Below are 24225 nucleotides of genomic sequence, written 5' to 3'. Positions count from 1 at the left end.
GGCTTCAGAATACAGAAAGATTTTTTTTTTTTTTGGAGGGAGGGAGACTTACTTTATTTTTTTTTCAGCTTTAATTGAGTTTATTGGTACGTTTTAGAGATACAGTAGTGTTAAATTCATTGTTGGGATCTTATACCTCTACACGACAGGTCTTGGTTCTCATTTTTTCCCCTTGTCCCTGCCCTCCCTTCACCCCCTCCTCCCCTCCCCAGAAAGATATTTATAAAGTTGTGGTTTGTTTGTTTTTTTCTGTACTTATATCACAATCATTGACATCTTTATTATCATGGATGAAAGATAACTGTGTGAGAAGCTGCCTTGCTTCTCAGCCACAAATGTTCCTATAGGCCTGATTCAACAGTCTTACTCATATAATATGAAACAGGACAATTCTTGAAGCTTTAAGAATTCAAGAAAGATTTTTTTTCAAGGTCACCCTGTTATCCAGGTATATCTATTTAATGAATCGTCTAAAATGAAGCAGGAAGGCTTTTTTTCCTGCAGCGTGATTCGTGGAGAAGTGTTTAACGTTCAGGGAATTTCTTTCTGCAGGAGCCAGATTTCTATAAGAATTGTCCTCTATAATGTTATTCATTTATTGGAACTCAATGAAAATCTTTTTATACAGCTGAAACCAGAAATCATCTAGGTGGACAGTGTAGGTGAAACTTGAAGTTTTGAAGTCTACGGTGGAATCAAAAGAAATTTATTATCAAAAGAGACAAATTTTTAACAGCACCCATGTTAATACATGACCTAGATTCTTTTCTGTGCTGAATAATGCATTCTAACAACAGACTGCTCTTCCTTATGTCAAGTTCCAGGTAATAAGCTCTGTGACAGGCGTAGTTAGACATGAGCTAATTGAAAAGAATTGCTGCTCGTTACCCTTGGATAGAATTGCAGATCCCAGAAACATCCCTTGAATATGTTCTCATATGAGCTTACTCCTTTACAGAATGTGTATAAAGATGAGTACAACAACTTCTTGAAGGGCATTGGGTGGATCCCTATTGGCTCTCTGGAGGTTGAAAAGGCCAAGAAGGCAGGCGATGCATTAAATGAGCGGAAGTATCGACAGCACCCAGATACTATCAAGTTCACAAGTGTGCCTGACTCCATGGGCATGGTTTTGGCTCAGCAGAACACAAAGCAACTAAGTGATGTAAGTGATTTCCCTTCGAAAGGGTACATTCATTAATAACCTCCTATGACTGAGCCACTCCACCATCTTTCATAATTCAGTACACGAGGAAGCATCTGTGTTAGCAAATAAACTGCTTTCAGAAACATAAGAGAGAGGATTTACTTATGAAGCAGCTTGGTCCTTGAACATAAGGAAAATAGATGGGGGAAAGAAGTCTGTTCCAAATTTGCCTTATTTTCCAAATGTAGAGACTTTGTGCTATTCATGAACAGATCCCTACCCATTTACACATAAAGTGACATTGTTACTGTTATCATCAGCAACTCTGAATTGCAGAACAACCTACTTATTGCTCTGAGCTGCAATAGTTATAGCTGGGTACTAGGGGAAAGGTGCAATGTTCTAATCTCCTGGCATAACAGCTCCATGTTTTGAGGCAATCATAGATTAAGGCCTCTGGAGAACTGTTTGTTTGCAGTCATCTTGGATCTCATTTCTGAGCCCAGGACCCTTGTTCTTTCAAAGGCTAATTAGAATGCTCAGTGACTCTCATCATTTAGTAATTTCAGAATTCTGCTAAAATACCCCATCAGAAAGAGATAAGTAAAAGACAGAGGAAGACTTTTTTGTTTTCAGTCCCAAGTTTTAGAAGGTGGGGAATTTTTTAATTGCTTTATATCTGAGGATTATTTGAATGTTTTTTTGGGGGGAGGTGTTAACACAGGGTCTCACTGTGGGGTCCACACTGGCCTTGAACTCACTATGTAGGTTAGGTTGGCCTTTGAACTTGGGGCAGTCTTCCTGCCTCAGCCTTCTGATTACTGAGATTATAGGTGTGTGTCACCTATCTGTGGGTTTTATTTCTTAGTGCAGTCTATGCTCTTAAATTACTGCAGATGTTTAGGATTAATTCTATTTTAGTTGCCATAAATGATATAGATTATTTTGATTTCTTTTTTTACTAAGTGTCACTTCTCATGGAATTTTCCTAGTTCACTTGGAAAACCATACGTGCCGTATATCAAATCTTCTCCAGCCCAATAAGTGCCATCAACATCTACCTAGTAACTAAAGCTGAAAATGTGGTGCTCTCCTTTAAAACCACCCTGTGTGAACTCTCACATCCAGTCCATCTATGAAGACAGTGTCCTGCCCTCAGTATCTTCCAGCCACCTTGCTGGAGCACTTGTCTTTCTGCTACCACCAATCCTAGTTCTGGCTTCCTTGCCTCTCTTGGAGGGACTTCAGTGATCTGCTGCCTGAACTCCCTGCCTAGGGTCTCAAACAGCAACTTGAGGGGAAGTCTTAAACCAAGAATCATGTCACATCCCTTGAATGTGAAAAATCTCTTAGGAGCATTTCTCTGGCTTTAAAATGTAAACTTACTAACTTGGCTAAAAAGATCCTCCACTCCAAGGCCTGCTCCCTGCTCTGCCTGCCCTTCTTGGCTGCCCTAGGCACATCCAACCCCTGGTTTCAAACTTTCCCCAGCTGCTCATAGTGGCCAGGCTCTTCTGAAAGCAACTCTCTCCTTACTCCAAGTTTGAGTGTAAGTTTTACCCTCGCAGAGAGCCTTTATGACTATCTTTGTTCTCTGCTACAGTTATTTAAAACACCCATTTAAATTAAATTTAAATTAAAAGATCTATTTAAAACACCTCACACATTTTTTCTGTAGTTTGAAATTCACATGTTCATTGTCTGTCTCTTCTAGACTGTAAGCTTCAAGAAGACAGTCTGCCTTTTTCAGCACTTTGCACCCTAGAGCCTAACACCCTGTCTGGACCTCAGTCCAGTAAACATTAGTTGAGTAAGAACATGACCGTGTCAGCCAGAGTCCCCTCCCCGCCATACTGTAGACATTTGCCTTATGTGTGGAAAACCCAAATGATAGCTTCCTTTTTAAAGGAGTGGATGCTCACATTCTGTCAGTTTTTGACATTTGCACATTTCTTCCTTTGTTTGCAGCTGAACTATAAGGTGGAGGGAGAGAAAGTGAAGCACAAGTACACAATAGACCCTGACTTGCCTCAGTTTATTCAAGCCAAGGTCAACGCCTTCAACATGAGTGATGTGAGTGTTTGTCTGAAGCCAGTATTACATTGCATTTGTGGGCCTTTCCTTTCCTGTTTTGGGTCCCTCTTACACTGAGCAGTTGAAGGATAGCAAACCGCATGGAGCCTCTGAGTCCCCAGATGTCCTGATCACACAGTGTGAGACCAAGGCCATCACAAGATTTTGCTTAATGGAGACATTTTCAGAATATGGGCTGGGCCTCATTCATGGGTGGGGAAATCAGTCTAGAAAACGTAGTTGCAGTTTTGAAGAAATGGAAGAAAGCGGAAAATGTAGTAATACATAGTCTATAGTAAGAATAAATATTGCTTTGTACTACTTTGGTTTCAGTTGTTTACTAAAGCTTCTAAAGAGTTCAATTTTCTTATAAAAACTTTTAAAAAATGACTAAGCTTATTTTGGGTAATCTAGACAGAAAACTGGTGAAGCTTTTAAAGTCTATCATTTGGATTGTTTCTTTTTTTAAGAAAATCTTTGTAAATTTTGTGTAATACTGTTGATTTTTTTTAAAAGATGGCTTAGTATTCTTCCTAACATTTTAGGCTGTGGATTGTCCCCAATGTAACTTTTTAGTAATAATTTTTATGCTTTGGCTCATAAAAAAAATTCCCCTAATGCTATAAGTAATATTTAAGCAATAAGATCAATTACAGCTGGGTGGCCTACATTTGTTTTTTTGTTTGTTTATTTGGTTGATTGGTTGGTTTTTTGTTGTTGTTGTTGTTGTTGTTTTTCCAGTATTGGGGATTAAACTCAGGACCTTGAACTTGCAAGGCAGACGTGGTGCCCACTGTACATTTGAATTTTTAATTTGAGCTTCTATACCTGACTGTGTATAAATTTAAAATGCTTCATTCTGAAACTTTTTTCAAAAGTATTATGTGCTTATTATAGAAAAGTTGAATATATAGTTAATTATGAAAAAATAAACATCTTATTTCACATTCAGAGCATTATTTTGTTATGCAAAAATATACATTTTTAAATTATACTTATCGATAGATATATAAAAGATAAACTAATAGCCTAATTCTGTGAATTCTCTTAACAGAAAAGAATGTGTTACGACAAGGTTTTGAAGAAACATTTTGGCATCCTGTCTCATTCCTTTTTTTTTAATAATGGCAAATCACAAAATAATCTTTATTTTTTCTTGAAGGCTCATTATAAAGCAGACTGGAAGAAAACCCTTGCTAAGGGCTATGATTTGAGAACAGACGCTATTCCCATCGTTGCCGCAAAAAGTTCAAGGAATATCGCAAGCGATGTAAGTCTAGTTTGATAATAGTAAATGGCCTCTCCATATCTTTTTAAAATCTCAGGCCGGGGATTTAGCTCAGTGGTTCCAGTGCCTGCCTGGCATGCACGAGGACCTGAGTTTGATCCCCGGTACCAAAATAAATAAATAAATAAAATCTTTTCATAGGTATATGAGACTATGAGTTACATAAAGAAACAAGGAAATTATGATATAAAATATTTCCTGAAATTCTAAGTGCCAATTATATTTTTATATTTCTTGATTTAAATATCTTTAAAAACTTAAGACAGTTGTCACAAAGAAATAGAATTTTTTTAATTGTGAAAACTTTGAAACTCACATTAGTATCATTGTGAGCCTATAAACCCCTTTTTATTTGGGTTTTGTCAAGAGAAAGTCTAGGTATACAAAAATATCACTAAATCAAAAATGCCTCGAAATATTTTAAAAGAATATGCTCTTTTAATTTTATAATTTCTACAAAAAAATCTAGTAAAATAGAAACCAGGAAGAGTTATACAGTGAAAAATAGGATAGCTTTTGTTTTTTACAATGTATGTTATATTTTCTCAATGAATTGATAAAAATGTCTATAGGGTAAAAATTCATTAATTTCAATATTTTATATTAGAGCTTTGCTGAAATTACTCAAGATTATGCAAATACTTTATAAGATAATGCAAATAAGGGAAACAAGATAAAAAGTATATCAAGTGCTTGATAAACTTTTTGGGAATCTTCAAGCATATTCAGAGAATCTACTTATGAACAATCTAGATAAACTACAAATTATACCTTTCTTAATCATCCTCAGAACAAGTTTCAAGACCACCAGTTAGCATTATTTTGCTAGTTTTTTGTTTAAAAACACAGCAAATCTAGATGTTACCTAGATCCAAACTGAGTTTGGCTTTTTGCTTATTCTATGAATTCAAACTTTTACCCTATCAAATTTCTGTCTTTTCTTTCAAATAGTGCAAATATAAAGAGGCTTATGAGAAAGCCAAAGGCAAGCAGATTGGATTTCTCAGTCTTCAAGATGATCCTAAACTGGTTCACTACATGAATGTGGCCAAAATACAATCAGATCGTGAGTACAAGAAAGGCTACGAAGCCAGCAAGACCCGGTACCACACACCTTTGGATATGTTCAGTGTGACTGCTGCAAAGAAATCTCAGGAGGTTGCTACCAATACCAACTACAGACAGCCCTTCCACAACTACACGCTTCTGCCCGATGCCTTGAACGTGGAGCACTCCAGGAATGCCATGCAGATTCAGAGTGATGTATGTGCGGGTCACCAGTTGGCAGCAGAATTAGGCATTTGTTTGTATGGGTGGGAGGGAAGCACAAGAACCGCCCACCCCATTCTACACCTGTTTGGGCTCACTGTTCTCCAGAGATCTCCTGTAGAACTTGAAGTTCAAAAAGAAAAGGAACTCGAAGGTTTGGGATTTCACTTATTTGAACAATATGTGAACATAAATGTGCATATGTTTTAAATTTTCGATCATATGATGTATGAAATTTTTGAAGGCTTATGTAAGTTAAATATAATATTGCCTTCCCAATGCAAAATTCTTTAACTTTTTATATCTTCAAGAAAGTTAATTTTTAAAGGAATTATGAGGTTAGAATTTTCTATCCAAAACACTGTGATTGGAATCATTTTCATAATAATAATTTTTCCCAAAAGACCACAGAAATTAAAACTCAGGTTTTCTCTTCCTCCCTTTTGTATTCTCCCTTCTTTTCTGCTTGATAATGAGTCATGTAGCCAAAGAAATGTGAGCCTTGCCTCTTTCTGAAATGAAAATTCCTTTCTTATTGTAAAGAATCTCTACAAATCTGACTTCACAAACTGGATGAAAGGGATCGGCTGGATCCCAATAGAGTCCTTGGAGGTGGAGAAAGCAAAGAAAGCAGGAGAGATTCTCAGTGAGAAGAAGTATCGCCAGCACCCGGAGAAGCTGAAGTTCACATATGGCATGGACACAATGGAGCAGGAACTTAACAAAAGCAACAAACTGAATATGGATAAGGTACAAGCCCATCTGCTAGCCTCCACTAGACCCTCAGAGCACTCAGGCCACTAAACCTTGCACTGGCCTTAGACTTCTTCAGCATGCTTTTCTTTCTGGTGGCCATATTGGTGGTGGGAACTCCAGTGTGTTCAGAGCTTTCTCTTTTATATTGATTTTCAGGCCACCTCTTCACTCCACATTGAGGGTACAGCATCACTATACAGTTCCACACAATAATGGAGTGAAGGCAAAGTAGCAAATTTTGCTTCAGTGGAAGAGGGCTCCCTTATTGATGATGATTTTTCTCATTGTGTGTTTATTGTCCTCAGCCATCTTTCTGTTTGTCCATTTTCTAGTATCAAACTTAATCTCTTCCATCATGAGGATGTGAATGTCTTTTGCTAGTATGACTACAAACTTGTCCTTCTCCAAATCTCTCATGTGGCTTTCTTTTTGTAGAGGCAGTATACTGAAAAATGGAACAAAGACAAGTCTACAATTCATGTCATGCCTGATACTCCAGACATTTTACTCTCCAGAGTAAACCAAATCACCATGAGTGATGTAAGTGGATCAGCAATGAAAAGTGAGGGAGAAGGTGGAGGGAACTAATACTTAGGAAATGTCTGTCTTCTACGTGACAACCACGTTGAAATCAGGATCCTCATTCAGACACAAGTAATAAGATGATATTTGTCTTGTGTTTTACTGTTTAGAAACTCTACAGAGCTGGCTGGGAAGAAGAAAAGAAGAAAGGATATGATCTGAGGCCTGACGCCATCTCTATAAAGGCTGCAAAAGCCTCAAGAGACATTGCCAGTGATGTAAGCACATCCCCTAGTCCTTCTTTAGGCTGCACAGACAGCAAATCAGCCAAGCCTGCGTGTGTTCAAGAGCTGGTGTCCGTAGCTCCAGTCAGTTTAGGGGGACATCAGGCCACATAACACACAAGATACCTCCCTTCACCCTCTAATCAAGCCCTAGTACTCTCTAATCATTTGTTCATTATTCATTGTAAAAAAGTGACTGGGTCTCATTTTAGTAAGTTTCATTTTGAGTTTCAAACCATTTATAAATAATTCTGCACAAGTGTTAGGATGATACCTACATATTTTACCCCGGGGATCACAACAAGGCTCTTTACTTGCTTTAAAAAGTCACTATCATCAATTGTACCTACAGCCTTTTCTGTGCTTAGATGTCTGAGCAGGAAGAACTGTTTCCTCAGTCACCCTAAGCCAACTTATCTTTATGTCTCTTTAACCTTGAGATTATTTTCTTTCCATGGATTCAAATATAGGATAAAATTTGAAGTACAAAGCTCCCTGGCCATGGTGACCTCTCCATGCTTAATTCTAGAGGAATTCTGAAATCCTTTACCAGCGCACCAAAACCAATGGCACCTAGTGAATGATATTTGTTGTCTTCCTTTCTCTATTTCTATTGTTGTGTTTTCTTTTTTGTCCACAGTACAAATACAAGCAAGCCTATGAACAAGCCAAAGGGAAACACATTGGCTTCCAGAGCCTGGAAGACGACCCCAAGCTGGTGCACTTCATGCAGGTGGCCAAGATGCAGTCAGACCGAGAATACAAGAAGGGATATGAGAAATCCAAGACATCCTTCCACACCCCTGTGGACATGTTCAGTGTGGTGGCTGCCAAGAAGTCTCAGGAAGTGGCCACTAATGCCAACTACAGGAACATAATCCATACCTACAACATGCTTCCTGATGCCATGAGCTTTGAATTGGCCAAGAATATGATGCAGATTCAAAGTGATGTATGTGAAAGCCACAACATTTAAGCAAATCATCATAGTAGTAACATTTTGAAAATCTTGAAGTTCATGTGCAATTTCCTGCTCTGTTATTCTATTTGTTGCCTTAGATAGACTTTAACTCTTTTAATAAAAGCAGATCAACTCAAGAAACTAAAGTCTTACTTTCTACTTTAGTTTCTGTGAGCATTGTATTTTGCATACAGCAACAGACAAATGAGACTTGGTTGCAGGGAGACTGTGTTGAAGGAAATAAGTCTAGCAAAGGGGATCAAGTGCACTATAGGCTCCTGGCAGGAACAAAAATGAAGAAACTCTGAAGCTCCACCCCTCACTCCAACCAGCTTTCATCCCACTACTTCTATCTTTGCAGTTGCCTGTTATTCAAATATTGAGAAGTTCTCCACTGAGGTGGCTTTTGAGATGAATACAGCTGACGAGGCTGTTTGGTGGCTAGATGAATTTAAATTACCAACCAAAAGCAGAGCACACTAAATCAAGACTACATTTCTCTTTGGGGTTGTGAACTTGACCTATTGTTTGCCAGGGAGGAGAATCAGTGCCTAATGAAAGGTGTAGAGAGAAATGTCAGAGCTGAGGGGAAATAAAAATTAGCACCAAGTTCCAGTGGAGTTTCTGTTATGCCTAAGGGAAATGGAATGGTGGCAGATAATCACATTTACACACATAGAGAGAATGGGCTTCCAGAAGTTCCAAGGGAACTTAGAATTTTTTATCCTAGGGGTCAGGCATAGTCACTTTCATAAGGAGATAATAGGCAAATAGCAGATTTGTCTTTTTGGTATTTCTAGCACTGTTTCTTTATGATGACATTAAGAAAAATCACAACATTTCTGTGTATTTTTAATTTTTCATGCAAAAAATGTAAAAAAGATAAAATGTTAGGAATAAAAATGTTTGAATTTCAATATGTTATTGGTTGAAAACTGAGGTTTTTATTTCATCTCAATATTGAATATTTTCATTTTTGGCAGAATCAGTACAAAGCTGACTATGCTAACTTCATGAAGGGCATTGGCTGGCTCCCTCTGGGCTCTCTGGAAGCTGAGAAAAATAAGAAAGCCATGGAAATTATTAGTGAAAAGAAGTACCGGCAGCATCCAGACACTTTGAAGTATTCCACATTGATGGACTCAATGAACATGGTTTTGGCCCAGAATAATGCAAAAATTATGAATGAAGTAAGTCTTTTAATAATGTGTTTCATGTACATCAAAGGAATACAGGTCTCCCTTTGATCCATAGGTTTTGCTAAATCAGTTATGAGGGATCATATTTGAGGCTTTCTTTAGTTTGAGGCTTTCTTTAGTCTTAGAGTTTAAAAAAGAAATAATTCCCAAGTAGTGCCCCCCCACAATGTCTGCTGAACCTTCCTATCTTACTGACATAACAAAATAAGTAGAGACCCTTTCTTTCTTTGATTATATATCTTGAAGATGAGCCAGTCCCATTTGTCTAAGGTAAGGATGAGTAGAAAAGTTCATGACACTGAACCAGCAGAGTGCCTGGAAACAACTTGGTGTATATGTGCCGAGTGAGCTATTTTAAACATTTTAAATACTATCTACACTTTCCCCTTAGCAACTCTACAAACAAGCATGGGAAGCTGACAAGACCAAAGTCCACATCATGCCTGATATCCCTGAGATTATTTTGGCAAAGGCAAATGCAATTAATATGAGTAATGTAAGTATAGTTTCCCTGTTGGCGTCTTTCTTTACAGCTTGTTTGAACCAGTAAGAACAAATTTAACTAATCAATGTCTCTTTCAGTCATATGAATAAATGCTTTAAAAATAATAGTGGAATACACAAATTAGAATTGTTCCCTTTCTAATCTCTGCTAAGAGTTGGGCCTATCAGTGGAGGTTGGGACAAGCAGTTAGGAATTTTAAGAGTGTTCTGGGACAGGAACTCATCAAACGTAGAGGCTTGGTAGGAAGAGAAGGGCTTGTGGCCAGGAGAAAGGAAAAGGAAGTGAGAGTCTCGGGAGCTCACGGTCAGAGAGCTCCTCCACCACACTTTGGAGATGATCCTAAAGAAGGGATTAAATGTGAAGGGAAGATAAACGGTTTGAAGAAATTGGCATAAGCTCCACAACAAGGAATATGGAACACTTGTTAGAAAATGCCTTGATGTTTTACTTCATTTCTTATTCTTCCTAACCATAACTGCTAGGAAATCCTCTAATCCTTTTCTTTGTTTGAATTCCATAGCAATTTGGAATTGCTGACCTTTTAAAATTGTAGAATCTACATACTTATATGATTAAAAGTGCCTGTTATCATTTATTCTGTTTTGACAAATGAAGATGATTATGCTTTATTTTTCCTTAAACTTTTCCTTGATAAGGTACATCAATAAGAATCTGCTTTACATCCTTAATGTACATTTGCATTCTAATAGAGATCAGTACCTTTTTCTTTTTCTGGTGGCTTCTTGATGGTTGAATTTGTAATAGGTTTTTTTTTTCCAAAACACAGTTATGTTACTTATGAGAGCATTCAGCCCCTGAACCACCAACGTAGCCTTCTGCCCAAAATAAAAAGAATGCCACAGTGCTAGTTTACTTTTCTGGAGTAAATCCAGGCTTTCCTAAGTAGAGGAAAACTATTGCCTTTGCTTATCTTTACAGAAAATCTACAAACTTTCTTTGGAAGAGTCTAAAAAGAAAGGCTACGATCTCAGGACAGATGCAATTCCTATCAAAGCCGCCAAGGCCTCGAGAGATATTGCAAGCGATGTAAGTGTGAAGGAAAGCAGTTGCCTGCCTGGGGGTTTCCAGTCAACCAAAATAATAAGGGCTGAGTTCTGGAAACACTGAGTGGGTAAAAAACAAAGAAAAAATGTACGTCTGTTGACAGTAGCCTCACTGGGTCCTATGAATGTCTCTTGGTCTTGTTTGTGTATTTTCCCTGGTATTTCTGGGGAAAAAAACCCAAAAAACAGAATGCCATGTTATGCCTCATAGATCTTGGCTCTCTGCCTCAAGAGATCTAGGTGAACTTACCTTGAATTTCACGATCTAAGTTATGGCTTGTAGAAAGTCTTGGTGAAATGCTTGTGTTGCTCTTGTCTCTGCCTCTTAGGATCCGACTTCCTGACAGAACATCTCATGCAGCATTGTGTTGGGGGTGCAGATTGTTTGGGCTTGTGACAACAGTTTTTAAATAATCAGAAATTTTGCAAACCAGTTGTTAACCCACTCTAGCTTAACATCAGCCATGGTGGGAGTATTTATACCATAGTAATTGACAAATGCTATCAATCAGTGCCCTCATTCCCACCCCAGAGAAAGCCATTGCATCAGTTCAACATTGTCACAACGTATCTGAAACTTAATTCATTCACTGGATCATTTCCACCAGAAATTCACTCCCAGGAAGCATTTAATGACATTTAAAGAAGGAGCACGCTTCAGTGTGTGCTTTCTTGGCTGCCTCCCAGTTGTACTTTCCTCTTCTGTCTCTGTTCTTTACTATCCCTACCTTTACAGCACTTCCCCTGCCCTCTTTTTGTCCTGAGGATTCCACATTCTCCCTCCATACACTGTATTTGTCTTTACTGGCTCCTACTTGATGAAAAGATAGGCAGAACAAGAAATTTTCTATATATCTTGATCTCCACTCAGAAGTTGAGGTGGTAAATAGTAAAAATTTCTTCCATGTCAGTTTAGAGACTCTTAAAAGTAGAGTTACACAAATACAAAGCTACTCTAAAATTTTACTGTGTATTTTATAGTTCAGCCTATTCTTATCAGCAAATAACCAGCTGTTTGATTTCTCAGGGTAGTATTAAATTGCTTAGATCATCTGTTATTTTGTGTATTTATTTTTATAACAACAGAGTGTATGCATAAGTCAGTGAGTGCAGTATGGCATCACAAGTTCTGGGTTCTAATCCTTAATGGCTGCAGCAAGTCATATATAATCATCTATAATATGGGGGCAATAATAAACATTTTCCTATTTACCTTACAAGGTGTAGTTGTAAGAATCAAGTTACATGGTAAATGTCCAGAGCATGTTTTGTGTACTGTAGTGCTCTATACAAGAATCATTTTAGCCAAGAGAATTATTGCTTATACATAGTCATATTTTCTTCACAGTATAAATATAAGTACAACTATGAAAAGGAGAAGGGAAAAATGGTTGGTTTTCGCAGCCTTGAGGATGATCCCAAACTGGTCCATTCCATGCAAGTGGCTAAGATGCAATCTGATCGAGAGTACAAGAAAAACTATGAGAAGACGAAGACCAGCTACCACACCCCTGCTGATATGCTTAGTGTCACAGCCGCCAAGGATGCCCAAGCCAATATCACCAACACTAACTACAAGCACCTGATTCACAAGTACATCCTCCTTCCGGATGCAATGAACATTGAGCTGACCAGGAATATGAATCATATACAGAGTGATGTAAGGCTCTTCCATCCGGGTGATATAGTTGGATTTTTAGTACGGGAAGAAAGATAACAGTCCTTGGTGCCCTAATTTTGTATTTAAATTGATGAGGTAGAGTTTGCCTTTTCTCTTTATAGAATGAATATAAACAAGACTACAATGAATGGTACAAAGGCCTTGGCTGGAGTCCTGCTGGTTCTCTAGAAGTGGAGAAGGCCAAGAAAGCCACAGAGTATGCCAGCGATCAGAAATATCGCCAGCATCCTAGCAACTTCCAGTTTAAGAAGCTGAATGATTCCATGGACATGGTGCTGGCCAAGCAGAATGCGCATACCATGAACAAGGTAGGAGGACTTGCCCTTCCACACAGTTCTCAAATGAGGAAAGGCTGACAGGCTCTGGGCCTTGTTTGGGGAATCCAGCTGAGCTCTACCACTTCTAGCAGTGGAAGACAGTTCTGGAGCATCTCCCTATACCATTTTGTAAGGCCCTCCTTACAAATACCTCCTGTATTTCCTTCACTTGCCCTTCTAATTGAGGTAGAAATTACTTTGGATTTTTAATGATTACATCTGAACTTCTTTCAGTGCATTCTGGCTGATGAAAAGTATCTGAAATAATATTTTTAAAAACTGTTTTCTAACATCTCTTCTTGATCATATCTTACTTATTATTCACTATTTCAAATTAAGTGTATTCAAGTAATCTGTGTATTTATCTTCTCCTGTTTCTCCCAGTTATTCGGCTTTAAATATCTATTTTTTTCCCACTTTCTAGCATTTATACACTGTTGATTGGAATAAAGATAAGACCAAGATTCATGTGATGCCTGATACACCAGATATTTTACAAGCCAAGCAGAATCAAACACTATATAGTCAGGTAAAAGTATATAAATATTACTTTTTGTGTTTTGTCATAAAGCTAATTATAATCTTATAAAATGATTTAATAATAAAATAATTTAACAGTGACGTTAGTGCTTAAGCAAAAGTGGAAGTGAATGACTATAATTGGTTAGCCTAGGGAGTTTGCAGAGTAGAGTTAAGAGCAAGGGGTTTGGCCAGGGCTGTATGCTCCAGAGAGACATATACTCCTCTCTTTTGCTTATCTATATGTTCACTGTGCTTGGAACAAAGTAGGAAATCAACAAATGTTGAAACAAAAAAAAAATGCATCAAACAGATTTGGTAGGAGTTTTGGCTTTGACCTTCAAAATTTGCATGTAATGGGCAAATTTTCCACCTGTCTAAACCTCAGTTTGTTCATTCCTAAAATTAGGACCATAAAAGGGCCCATGACATTGGATTTCCATAAGGACCAGATGAGAAATTTCATGTAAGGCTCTGAGAACAGTACCTGGCACACGGAGAGTATGAGATAACTATTAGCTGTTTTTGTTAATACTAGTTTTAACTCAGGAAGGCGAACTCACTTATTTCAACTCATACAAGGCATTCCACCTTTTACTCTTATCATGTAGGTAATTAGAATATTTAATTGGTGTTTAAAATTGCCAAGATTGTAATTAACAGGTAGAAGAATGGTACTTGATATACCTGATATGACCACATTGCTGCTGAACTGTAAACACCATGTTCAAACACCATAGCACAAAGTGGATCTCACAATGAAAATAAAAAATAAAGCCAGGTCATGTGATACTACATTGGAACTTTCCAAATCTACCAAAACACCTGTTTTGTTTTCACCCATATCTTTAGAAATAGGGCAGCTGATGTTAGAATTGATATCTACTTTCTATTTAATCTTTGGCCTAATAATCTGTCATGATTTTAATATAGAAAGAAGAATGCTCATGAATTTCTTTAATTTTAGAAATTCTATAAACTTGGATGGGAAGAAGCTTTGAAGAAAGGCTATGATCTCCCAATTGATGCAATTTCTGTACAACTGGCCAAAACATCAAGAGACATCGCTAGTGATGTAAGTACTGGTTTGAGTTGTATAAAAGTATAATTTTATCTGAATCAGATAACTTAACACATTGGTAGCTGTTTTTATAGATAAAATTTATTTTGTTGTTCCCTTTGTCTTCTTCCACTTCCTTTACTTATCCAGAATACACTCTTCTTTGTCCCTATTTGAACATCAAAAGGGGCTTCCTGGCCCCTAAGATCTCGTGCATTAAGATATTATAAAGGAATCAGAGATTTCACCTTTTTTCCTAGTTTGTCTGAAATTAATTTTTTTGTTTTCTCCTCTGTTTTAGACAAATTCAAAGTGCCAGATAATGAATCAACCTCTATATCCCCTCTCATATTTAAAAACTGTTAATTATTTTTATTTAGCCCATCCTTGCTATGTTAGCATTCCATGGCTGTGACAAAACACCTTAGGAAACCAGCTTAAAGGAGGAAAGGTTAGTTTGGCTCCTAACTTTCAGAGGTTTCAGAGTCCATGGTCACTTGGCATTATTACATCTGCCTGTGGTAAAGCAGAACATTATGGCAGGGAGCATGTGACAGAATAAAGCAGCTCACTTCATGGCATGTGAGGGGTACAGAGAGGGGGAAAAAGGGATGGAAGGAACGAGAGGGAGAGCAAGGTTTTATAGAAAAGTCCCTCTTCCAAACTCATTGTAGTATGAACCCAGCATACTTGATAAGATCAGTGCCCTCCTGATTCAGACACCTCATGGAGGCCCCATCTCTGATCACTGCTGCATTGCAGACCAATCCTTCAATACGTTAGCCTCTGGAAGACATTCTAGATCCAAACCATAATACTTGCACTTACATAATTATAATAAACTAGCTTGGGGTACAGAGAACCCAGAAACATTCAGGTACTTAGATTTAAGGTCTAGGGATCTTAACTCCCTAGAGTTTCTGTTGGATGTCTGGTCCAAAGTTCATAGAACAAAGATCCTTGTGCTCCAAAAGGCAGTAGTTGTGATTCAAAGGTGGTTAATACCTCTGGTGAGGAAACTAGGTATGGTCCTTACTGAGTCATTATATTTTAATAAATATTACATTTCATGCTCTGCATAGACCAGAATATATCATTTAATTGATCCCAAAAATTAACCAGAAAAAAATTAGAGGATCATAGGGAAAACAACTTTGTAATCAAACTTTTTAAAGCAAAACAATGAGAATTTGGTTCAATATACACAGAGCGGAAAGAATGCGTAAAGACAAGACCTGACAATAAATTCTAAGATATAAAGGAGATTCTGTCTAACTCAACTGTGGCATTTCTGAAATACTGGAAAATTAATTTGATGATATATTATTATCCATTCTCTGGCTTTCAGGTATCTCATTAAAATAACCAATGTCCTGCTGAACCTGAAGCAATAATGATGCTTAAATTTTACCCAGAAAGTAAAATCATTTTTCATTTAGCATTATGTGCTAATGATAGTTTAGGAACTAAAGAAATAACATCAATAATTTGTGACCAAAGCAACCTTTGTTATTACCTAATTTCTTCTGAACCTATTAGTTAGAGCCTACCCTAAAATTAAATTAACTGTAAGTGAACCTTCTCATCATCGTAAAGATTTTATTTCCTCTCTGTTTCAAATGGTTCTTGTATTTATAAAATTTCAGAAAATAAGAGCTATTTTAATATATAATTTAATAATTTATAGATCTAGAATTTAGGGTTTATGCCATTTGTGCATGTAAGACAGAGATCCCAAACAGAACAAGATTGTACGACATATGACAGACCTCTGAAAATCCTGCAACAGTAATCTAAATTTTAGCCTGCTCATGAAATCATATCCATTCCTAGTTTTTCCGCCATTCAGTCTGTTTTTTTCCCATGAGATTATCATTCCCATAAAGATATAACAAGGACTGTATTAAATGCTATCCTAAAGTCAGTGTACACAATGTCTAGCACATCCAAGCACATATTTTTGCCTCTAATAGAACGAATTTCTCAGATAACTTCTCTTAATACTCAGCTACATTAGGTTGTTTGGAAACCTCTGCTTAACCAGGTGTTGCTTAAGTAACAAAACAGTTTTTTTACTAAGATAGGCTAGATATCCCTTCTCTTATTTCAGTTTTGGAAAAAAAAATATATAAAAACAAAGTAAATTGAGCTTGACTCAGCCTTTGTGATACTAAAAGAACTATGTTTCCTCCAATTTCAGTTTAAATATAAACAAGGCTACCGGAAGCAACTTGGACACCATATTGGATTCCGGAGTTTGCAGGATGACCCAAAACTTGTATTGTCTATGAATGTAGCCAAAATGCAGAGTGAAAGAGAATATAAGAAAGACTTTGAGAAGTGGAAAACCAAGTACACAAGTCCTGTGGACATGTTGGGTGTGGTGCTGGCCAAGAAGTGTCAAGCCTTGGTTAGTGATGTGGACTACAAGCACCACTTGCACCAGTGGACGTGCCTGCCTGACCAGAATGATGTTATCCAAGCTAAAAAAGTGTATGAACTACAAAGCGAGGTCAGTGTATATTAAATTCAATAATTTATATATTACTTTATGTTCTACATTAGTGGTTATTTAATCATTAAAAAATAAAAACTAGAAGGAATTTTCATTGAGGATATAGAATGCATCTGCTAATTACACATAGAATCACATAAGGGGTACAGGAAAGCACAGGACTTTAATGGCTTGCTTTGTCCTTTCACAGAATTTGTATAAGTCTGACCTTGAGTGGCTAAGAGGCATAGGATGGAGTCCACTGGGTTCTTTGGAAGCAGAAAAAAATAAGCGGGCTTCAGAAATCATCAGTGAGAAGAAATATCGTCAGCCTCCAGACAAAAACAAGTTTACTAGCATTCCTGATGCCATGGACATAGTTTTGGCAAAGACAAATGCCAAAAATAGGAGTGATGTGAGTAATTCTTTAGAAATCAATAAAACATACTGTGTTGCATACTACTTGGATGCAACTCAGTAGCATTTGCTTAATGAGTGAGAACAGCAAAGCATCGCACCACGTGTTACAGCAAAATGTTTTATATTAGTTTGCTTTAGTTGAATTGTTACCACTCTACACTGAATGATATAAAAATAGTTTAGTTTTTAATTTTAGGTACCCAAATCTTGCTTGCTTATTTAACCAGGCTGTAAGGAGAAAGTTACTGAACATACTTTTTTCTTTCTTTGAAATTTGAATTCATTAAAGACCTAGATTTGTTGTTGTTGGAATAGAGTTTATACAGTGGAGAGGTTTGAAGTACCTTACAAAATTACAGTGGAAATGTTATAAAAGTGTATTTTCTGGCAAGTATTTAAAATTAAATGTAAATAAGAGTAGAGTAAATAAGTATATTTTCCACCTTCAGCTTGTTTCCAGCACTGGTATTAGAGCCTGATATATAATAGGTATTCGATAAGTATTCGTTGAATAAAATAAATGAGAACTAACTGTGTAACAGTATTATATAGAGAAGTAAATGATTACACATCATTACTAAAAAACCTAACCCTGTTATAACCTAACCCTACTATAGAAAAATGAATTATGTGCCCTGAGATTCTAGAACTCTGGTAAAGAAGTTTAAGTATATGACAGTCATCTTAATTTTAGGAGAATCTAAATATACATACTATATATAATGTTACAGATTTTGCATGAATACAGTTTAAAATTTATGTGATGTGTATAAGCCCATAATCATCTTATATGTAGTAAGCATTGATAAATTGTGGCTCCTCTCTTCCTAACCAACCCTTCATAGACATTGATGTTTTGTTTCGAAATTATAGTAAATGCTGACCAGTAAGCTTCATTATGAATATTTAAGTATCCTTTTTTGTTTTTCTTATTGTGCAGTTTGAATCCAAAAGATTGACTAGAAAAGTACAAAATTATGAAAAATATCTCCCCTTTCTTAGAATCCTACTTTCTTTTCTCTCCACGAAACAGAAGAGACAAACTGATCTAATAAGATTACCAACAGAGAAGTTCTAGGGCATAAAATTGATCAATACATTCTGACAGTAAGTTCTATACTTGCAGGAATGCTGCAATTTGATCCCTCTCAGGCCTCAGGGCATTCAGGTAGAACTGGGCCAGCTGGGCCCCTAGGGCCTGCTGTTTCTTCCTTTTAGTAGACTGAACCATCTATTCCAGTATAGACTACATTACTTTTTTTTTTTTTTTTTTGGCCCCCTGTGTTCCATAAGATGAAACTGGCACATGGTACTGAAGAAATAGTTTAGTGGTTCTCCACAAGGGGCAGTTTTGTCTCACAAGAGACCTTTGACCACATCTAAAAACATTTTTACTGGTCACACTCGAGGGTGGTATGCCACTGGCCCCTAGTGGATAGAAACCAGGTATGCTGCTAAAAATCCCACAAGATAGTCCTTTCAATAATCATCTAGTACATGACCACAGTAGTTATGAGGCTAAGAAACTCTGGTGTTCTTAATCAGAAAGGTTGGTGTAGAATGGGGGTAAATGTATTTTATGAAAAGTAATGAACTTCGTTCTATTTTGGTCCTAAAAATCTTAATCAGTTTCTCAAATTGTATGCACTGTTGTAAATATGTTCAAAAAGAAGAAAAGTGCCAGCCCATCTTACACTGTACAACTCAAAGGGAAAGTGACAAGTCTAAAGAAATCATTGTAACTTTACCGTTTTTATATTGGAGTAATTTCAGTCATACATAAAAGGTAAAAATTTGTCTAAATTTTATATATATAAAATTTTACCCACATTTCACAAACATTAATTTTTCACACATTTACATTCTCTTGTTCTCCACCCCGCTCTTTTTCTTCTTTTGTCTCATATATGTGTCTATATGAGAAGGAAAATTGCTTCATGATGCCATTTACCCCTAAATACTTCAGTGTGTATCTTTTGAGAGAAAGAGCATTCACTTACATAACCGTAATGGAATGATCAAAACCATGAATTAATGTTGATGCAGTACTAGTATGCAGAATTTATTCAATTTTACCACTAATGTCCTTTATTAGAAAAAGAAAAAAAAACTTCTCTGGTCCAGGATCCAATTCAAGACCACAGGTTGCATTTATTTGCTATATCTTTAATTTATTTTTCTCTGGACTACTACTTCACTGTTTCTTTGCATTCCAAGTCCTTGACATTTGTGAAAATTACAAACCAGTTATCCTATAAATACCCTTCAGTTTGGTGTTTATTTGATTGTTTGTTTTGGTGTATTCTTGTTATTAGATTTAGATTGTTTTTTCACATTATTACAAGTTTTCATGTGTAAGTTTTTATTTAAATATTGTGTCCTCAGTTTATCATATCAGGAGGCACATGGTATCACTCTGTCCCATTTCTGAGCATTTAACTTTGATAACTGGATTAAAGTAGTATTGCTAGATTCCTCCACTATCAAGTTACTATTTTTCTTTCATAACTAATAAACATCTTATGGAAAAGTTTTCTGACACCATGTAAATATTCTGCTTTTCAACCTTTCACCACCTTGTTTTAGTAAACTGGGAGATTTTCTTTCTGTTTTCTCTTATCTTCTGTTCAAGACAGACATAAGAATGGATTAGAGATGTCCAAGAGATTTTGATAAATTCCTAAACAATCCTTTTGAGAGTCCCGATCCTCTAAAATAATTATGAATTATACCTATAAAGACTAAATTAGAGGGGAAGTGGGAGGGGTAGAGGATAGGAAAGAAGGGAATGGAGTTAACATGAGAAAATGAAAAAAATGGAAACAAAGTCTTTGTAAATAGAGAGGGATAAATAGAATGGGGAAAATTAACAATCAAGATATATTCTTGGTACAAATTTCCAACAATGAATGTCATTATATTGTATATCTAAAATGTACCAATAAAATTATTTTTTGAAAGTAAATTATATGGGCAGGAGATTTAGCTAGTGGCACCACACCTGCCTCACAGGTGCAAGGTCCTGAGTTCACTCCCCAGTACTGAAAAAAAAAATTTATAAAAGAAAAGAAACTCCCAGTGGTAATGTGAAATAGAAAGAAAAGGGCTAAATGTGCAGGGGAAGTAGGAAGTGTAGGGGAAAGTAAATAAGGGAAAAGAAAAATTATGCAAAAAGGAAGAAATGGAAACAAAGTCTTTGTAAATAGGGGAGGTTGGAGAGGGCGAAGAGAGGGCGGGGTATGGGAAAAAAATGAGAACCAAGATCTGTCATGTAAAGGTACAAGATCCCAATGATTAACGTATATAGGTACTGTATACCTAAAAAGTACCAATAAACTCAATGAAAAAAAAAAAGAAACTCCCTAATTTCTAAGCATACTTGGAGTAAGTCTTCTTTGGAGAAGGCAAGGACTGTCTCCTAGTCAAACACTAAAGGACTTGCACAATCCAAAAGACAGAGAATTCAGTACCATTTGATAGTACTAGCAGAGGTTCTAATTATATGGATTGACTTTTTAGGTAGAATTACCTATAATTTTAAAAAGGTGATCCATAATCTATATTTTTAAAGGAAATTATATACAAGACAAGAAAACCACATCTATTTTTTTCTTACCTTAGCAATGGTAATGTTAATGTGGATGAATCTAGTAATCCTGTATGAAACCCACTGTGTCATGTACTAATCTAATAAGACCACTGAAAATCTAATAAGTCCACTTATTTCTCCTTCTAGAGACTGTATAGAGAAGCTTGGGACAAGGACAAGACTCAAATTCACATCATGCCAGATACACCTGACATTATTCTGGCTAAGGCAAACTTGATCAATACAAGTGATGTAAGTTTCCAAATTCAGCATGCATTTTCAGAAATCTCAATTGCTTCTAAGTCAGTGAAGATATTTGGAAGTTGTGTGTGTGTGTGTGTTTGTGTGTGTTTGTGGGGGTACCAGGGATTGAATTCAGGACCTTGCGCTTGCGAGGCAAACTGCGGAACCACTGAGCTATATCCCTGGCCCTGGAAGTTATTTTGAATCTCTAAATCATTTTGATTAATAAACTAGGTGGTTCTACTTCCTTCTTTAATGGGTTTTAGATGAAACATCGAAATGTTTGTACTCCCTCTTTTGCGTAGTGTTAGGGACTGTTTTAAGTGTTCCTTGCCCCTTATTATTACACATCCCTCCATAAAGCAGTCATTTACCTCACTCACCCCTGTATGGCCGGGTGTTCTGTGTAGGCAGAGACAATTATTAGATCTGCAGTACATGCTTAGTGTTGTGCCTGACACATAGTAGTTACTCCACAAAATTTCAAGGGAGTGAACATACAAAATCATGCAGGAGACTTACATTTTTATATTTATTGTCATCATTGCATAATCTCCTGAAATTTGTGGATATAAAAATTAAATATTAAAAAAGTCTAAGCTCTGATAAATGACTGTAACATTAACAAATGTGTTAGAGTAATACCATGAACACTGAAATATAAACCCAAGTGCAAGATCAATAGGCATGTTAAACAATTTGGTTTCTAGAGTAAAGTATACTTAAGTTATAATCTCAGTTATTCAATTATGTCACAAATATGAAAAATTAAATTATTGCACATAAATTTTAAAGCTTTCCCTAAAATACAATATTTTTTAAACTCTGGAGGACTCATGTTACCTACAAACATGTAAGAAGTCTTTGCATGGTCCTGTATTATGAGGCAGATGCTGTTTCACAATGCATTAGCTACAAAAAGTAATAGCCCCTTCTACATGTTTTTTTGCCCTCTAGAGAACTAAGAAGGAAAGGTATCACTCTTTTCTTACAATTATCAGTGATGCACTCAACATTAATTGGAAAATAGCACCTAAATAATATTTCATCTATCAGTTTACTTCTGCTGCATTCTCACAAGAATTTGGGAAGAGCTGACATTTAATTTTGTTCATCTAGGTTAATGACAGCACTCTAAAGTTTAAAACAGGATTATCAGCAATCCGTGGGCATAATTTCCAAATACATTGGAGTAATCTAAAGCACAAATACTAGTGTCATGGATTCCTAAAATATTTAGCACTTTTGATTCATTTTTCCTACAGTTGTTTCTGAAGAATTTTTTTTCTCAAAGTCATCTTCATTTCTCACCAGAAACTCTACCGAATGGGTTATGAAGAGCTGAAGAAAAAGGGTTATGATCTTCCAGTGGATGCCATACCAATCAAAGCAGCAAAAGCATCCCGGGAAATTGCCAGTGAAGTAAGATATTGTCCCCTGTTGTATTGATTTGATTGCAATTTATCACTTCCTAACAGTTTCAATTTAATTTTAAATTCGACAAAATCTTTTAAGGGATAACAAATTAAAACAGAGACAGCTGATCCCAGACTTTCAGTATAGAATAAGGATAAGATCAAGGATACATTCATTATGTATGGAATTTATAGCTGAATTTAGCCTCTAATCTTTTCTATCAAAAATCAGAAATCCATAGCTCCATATGTTTAATAAGATACCTGGAGTCAACGTGCTTTGTAATTTGCCATAAAGATGGCAACATAAGATAATTTTGAAAGGAAAAAGGCATATTTTTTTCCACAGTACAAGTACAAAGAAGGCTTTCGAAAGCAACTGGGCCACCACATTGGTGCACGGAACATTAAGGATGACCCCAAGATGATGTGGTCCATGCACGTGGCCAAGATCCAGAGTGACAGGGAGTACAAGAAGGACTTTGAGAAGTGGAAGACCAAGTACAGCAGCCCAGTGGACATGCTGGGGGTGGTGCTAGCCAAGAAGTGCCAGACCCTCGTAAGCGACATAGACTACAAGCACCACCTGCACCAGTGGACGTGTCTGCCTGACCAGAGTGACGTCATCCATGCTCGGCAGGCCTATGACCTCCAGAGCGATGTGAGTCTAAGGTTTTCCTTTACTCAGTTAAATACTATGACCGCGTTCCTCAGTATCAAAATCCCCCTAACGTGCAGGAAGTTTGGTTTACAGAACTGAGTTCTACTTTCCTGGGCTAATGCCCAGGCTCTATTCAGTCATCCAGTTGTCTGAAGACGCTGTTAGTCTATAAAGAGTGAGCCGGCAAAGTCCCTTTTCTTTGGTGGAAGCAGTGGAATTGCTGATCTAGAGAACTGGAGAACTGAACAATTCTACATGTTTAAGCGTTTTTCAAAGTATGCTTCTAATTGGATCTTTTCTGGGTTTACAATTCATATCACAATTTTGAAATTACCCAAGAATTCAAGCATTAAAATATCTTGTGTATATGTATACAAGCGTATATAATATAGTGTTTTGTTTGTACGCGTAATATAAATGCAGTATAATAAAATTATATTGCAATATATGATGCAATATAAATGTTTAATTTCTTTTGGGACATATGCTGACAGTGACTTGTCATTTGCAATTTCAGAATTTGTACAAGTCTGATCTTAATTGGCTAAAAGGCATTGGCTGGATACCCACTGGTTCTCTTGAGGATGAGAAGAACAAAAGAGCTACTCAAATTTTGAGTGACCATGTCTACCGTCAACACCCAGATAAATTCAAGTTTTCCAGCCTTATGGATTCCATACCTATGGTTTTGGCAAAAAACAATGCTATTACCATGAACCATGTAAGTCCTTTCTTTGTATGTGGATTGTACTTTTGTG

The 24225-nt window shown here is 36.6% G+C and overlaps 1 protein-coding gene across 2 annotated transcripts in view; it reads left to right on the top strand.

The window, feature by feature from the left end:
• Window positions 1-24225, top strand: part of Neb (nebulin) — a 224331-nt gene that overhangs the window by 60175 nt on the left and 139931 nt on the right. For both annotated transcript variants that reach the window (XM_033757144.1, XM_033757143.1), the window contains 21 exons: window positions 959-1165; window positions 3116-3220; window positions 4383-4490; window positions 5460-5771; window positions 6321-6527; window positions 6969-7073; window positions 7226-7333; window positions 7980-8291; window positions 9284-9490; window positions 9891-9995; window positions 10944-11051; window positions 12417-12728; window positions 12851-13057; window positions 13491-13595; window positions 14553-14660; window positions 16846-17157; window positions 17351-17554; window positions 21296-21400; window positions 22706-22813; window positions 23156-23467; window positions 23985-24188. In XM_033757144.1, the coding sequence (XP_033613035.1) occupies window positions 959-1165; window positions 3116-3220; window positions 4383-4490; window positions 5460-5771; window positions 6321-6527; window positions 6969-7073; window positions 7226-7333; window positions 7980-8291; window positions 9284-9490; window positions 9891-9995; window positions 10944-11051; window positions 12417-12728; window positions 12851-13057; window positions 13491-13595; window positions 14553-14660; window positions 16846-17157; window positions 17351-17554; window positions 21296-21400; window positions 22706-22813; window positions 23156-23467; window positions 23985-24188 (3861 nt within the window). The remainder of the gene's footprint in view (window positions 1-958; window positions 1166-3115; window positions 3221-4382; window positions 4491-5459; window positions 5772-6320; window positions 6528-6968; window positions 7074-7225; window positions 7334-7979; window positions 8292-9283; window positions 9491-9890; window positions 9996-10943; window positions 11052-12416; window positions 12729-12850; window positions 13058-13490; window positions 13596-14552; window positions 14661-16845; window positions 17158-17350; window positions 17555-21295; window positions 21401-22705; window positions 22814-23155; window positions 23468-23984; window positions 24189-24225) is intronic.

This window comes from Fukomys damarensis, unplaced genomic scaffold (assembly GCF_012274545.1).
Source record: "Fukomys damarensis isolate Sample0158 unplaced genomic scaffold, DMR_v1.0_HiC HiC_scaffold_29, whole genome shotgun sequence".
Classification (NCBI taxonomy): domain Eukaryota; kingdom Metazoa; phylum Chordata; class Mammalia; order Rodentia; family Bathyergidae; genus Fukomys; species Fukomys damarensis.
Note: the sequence above shows the minus strand (reverse complement) of the source record. Positions and strands in the feature narration are given on the sequence as shown.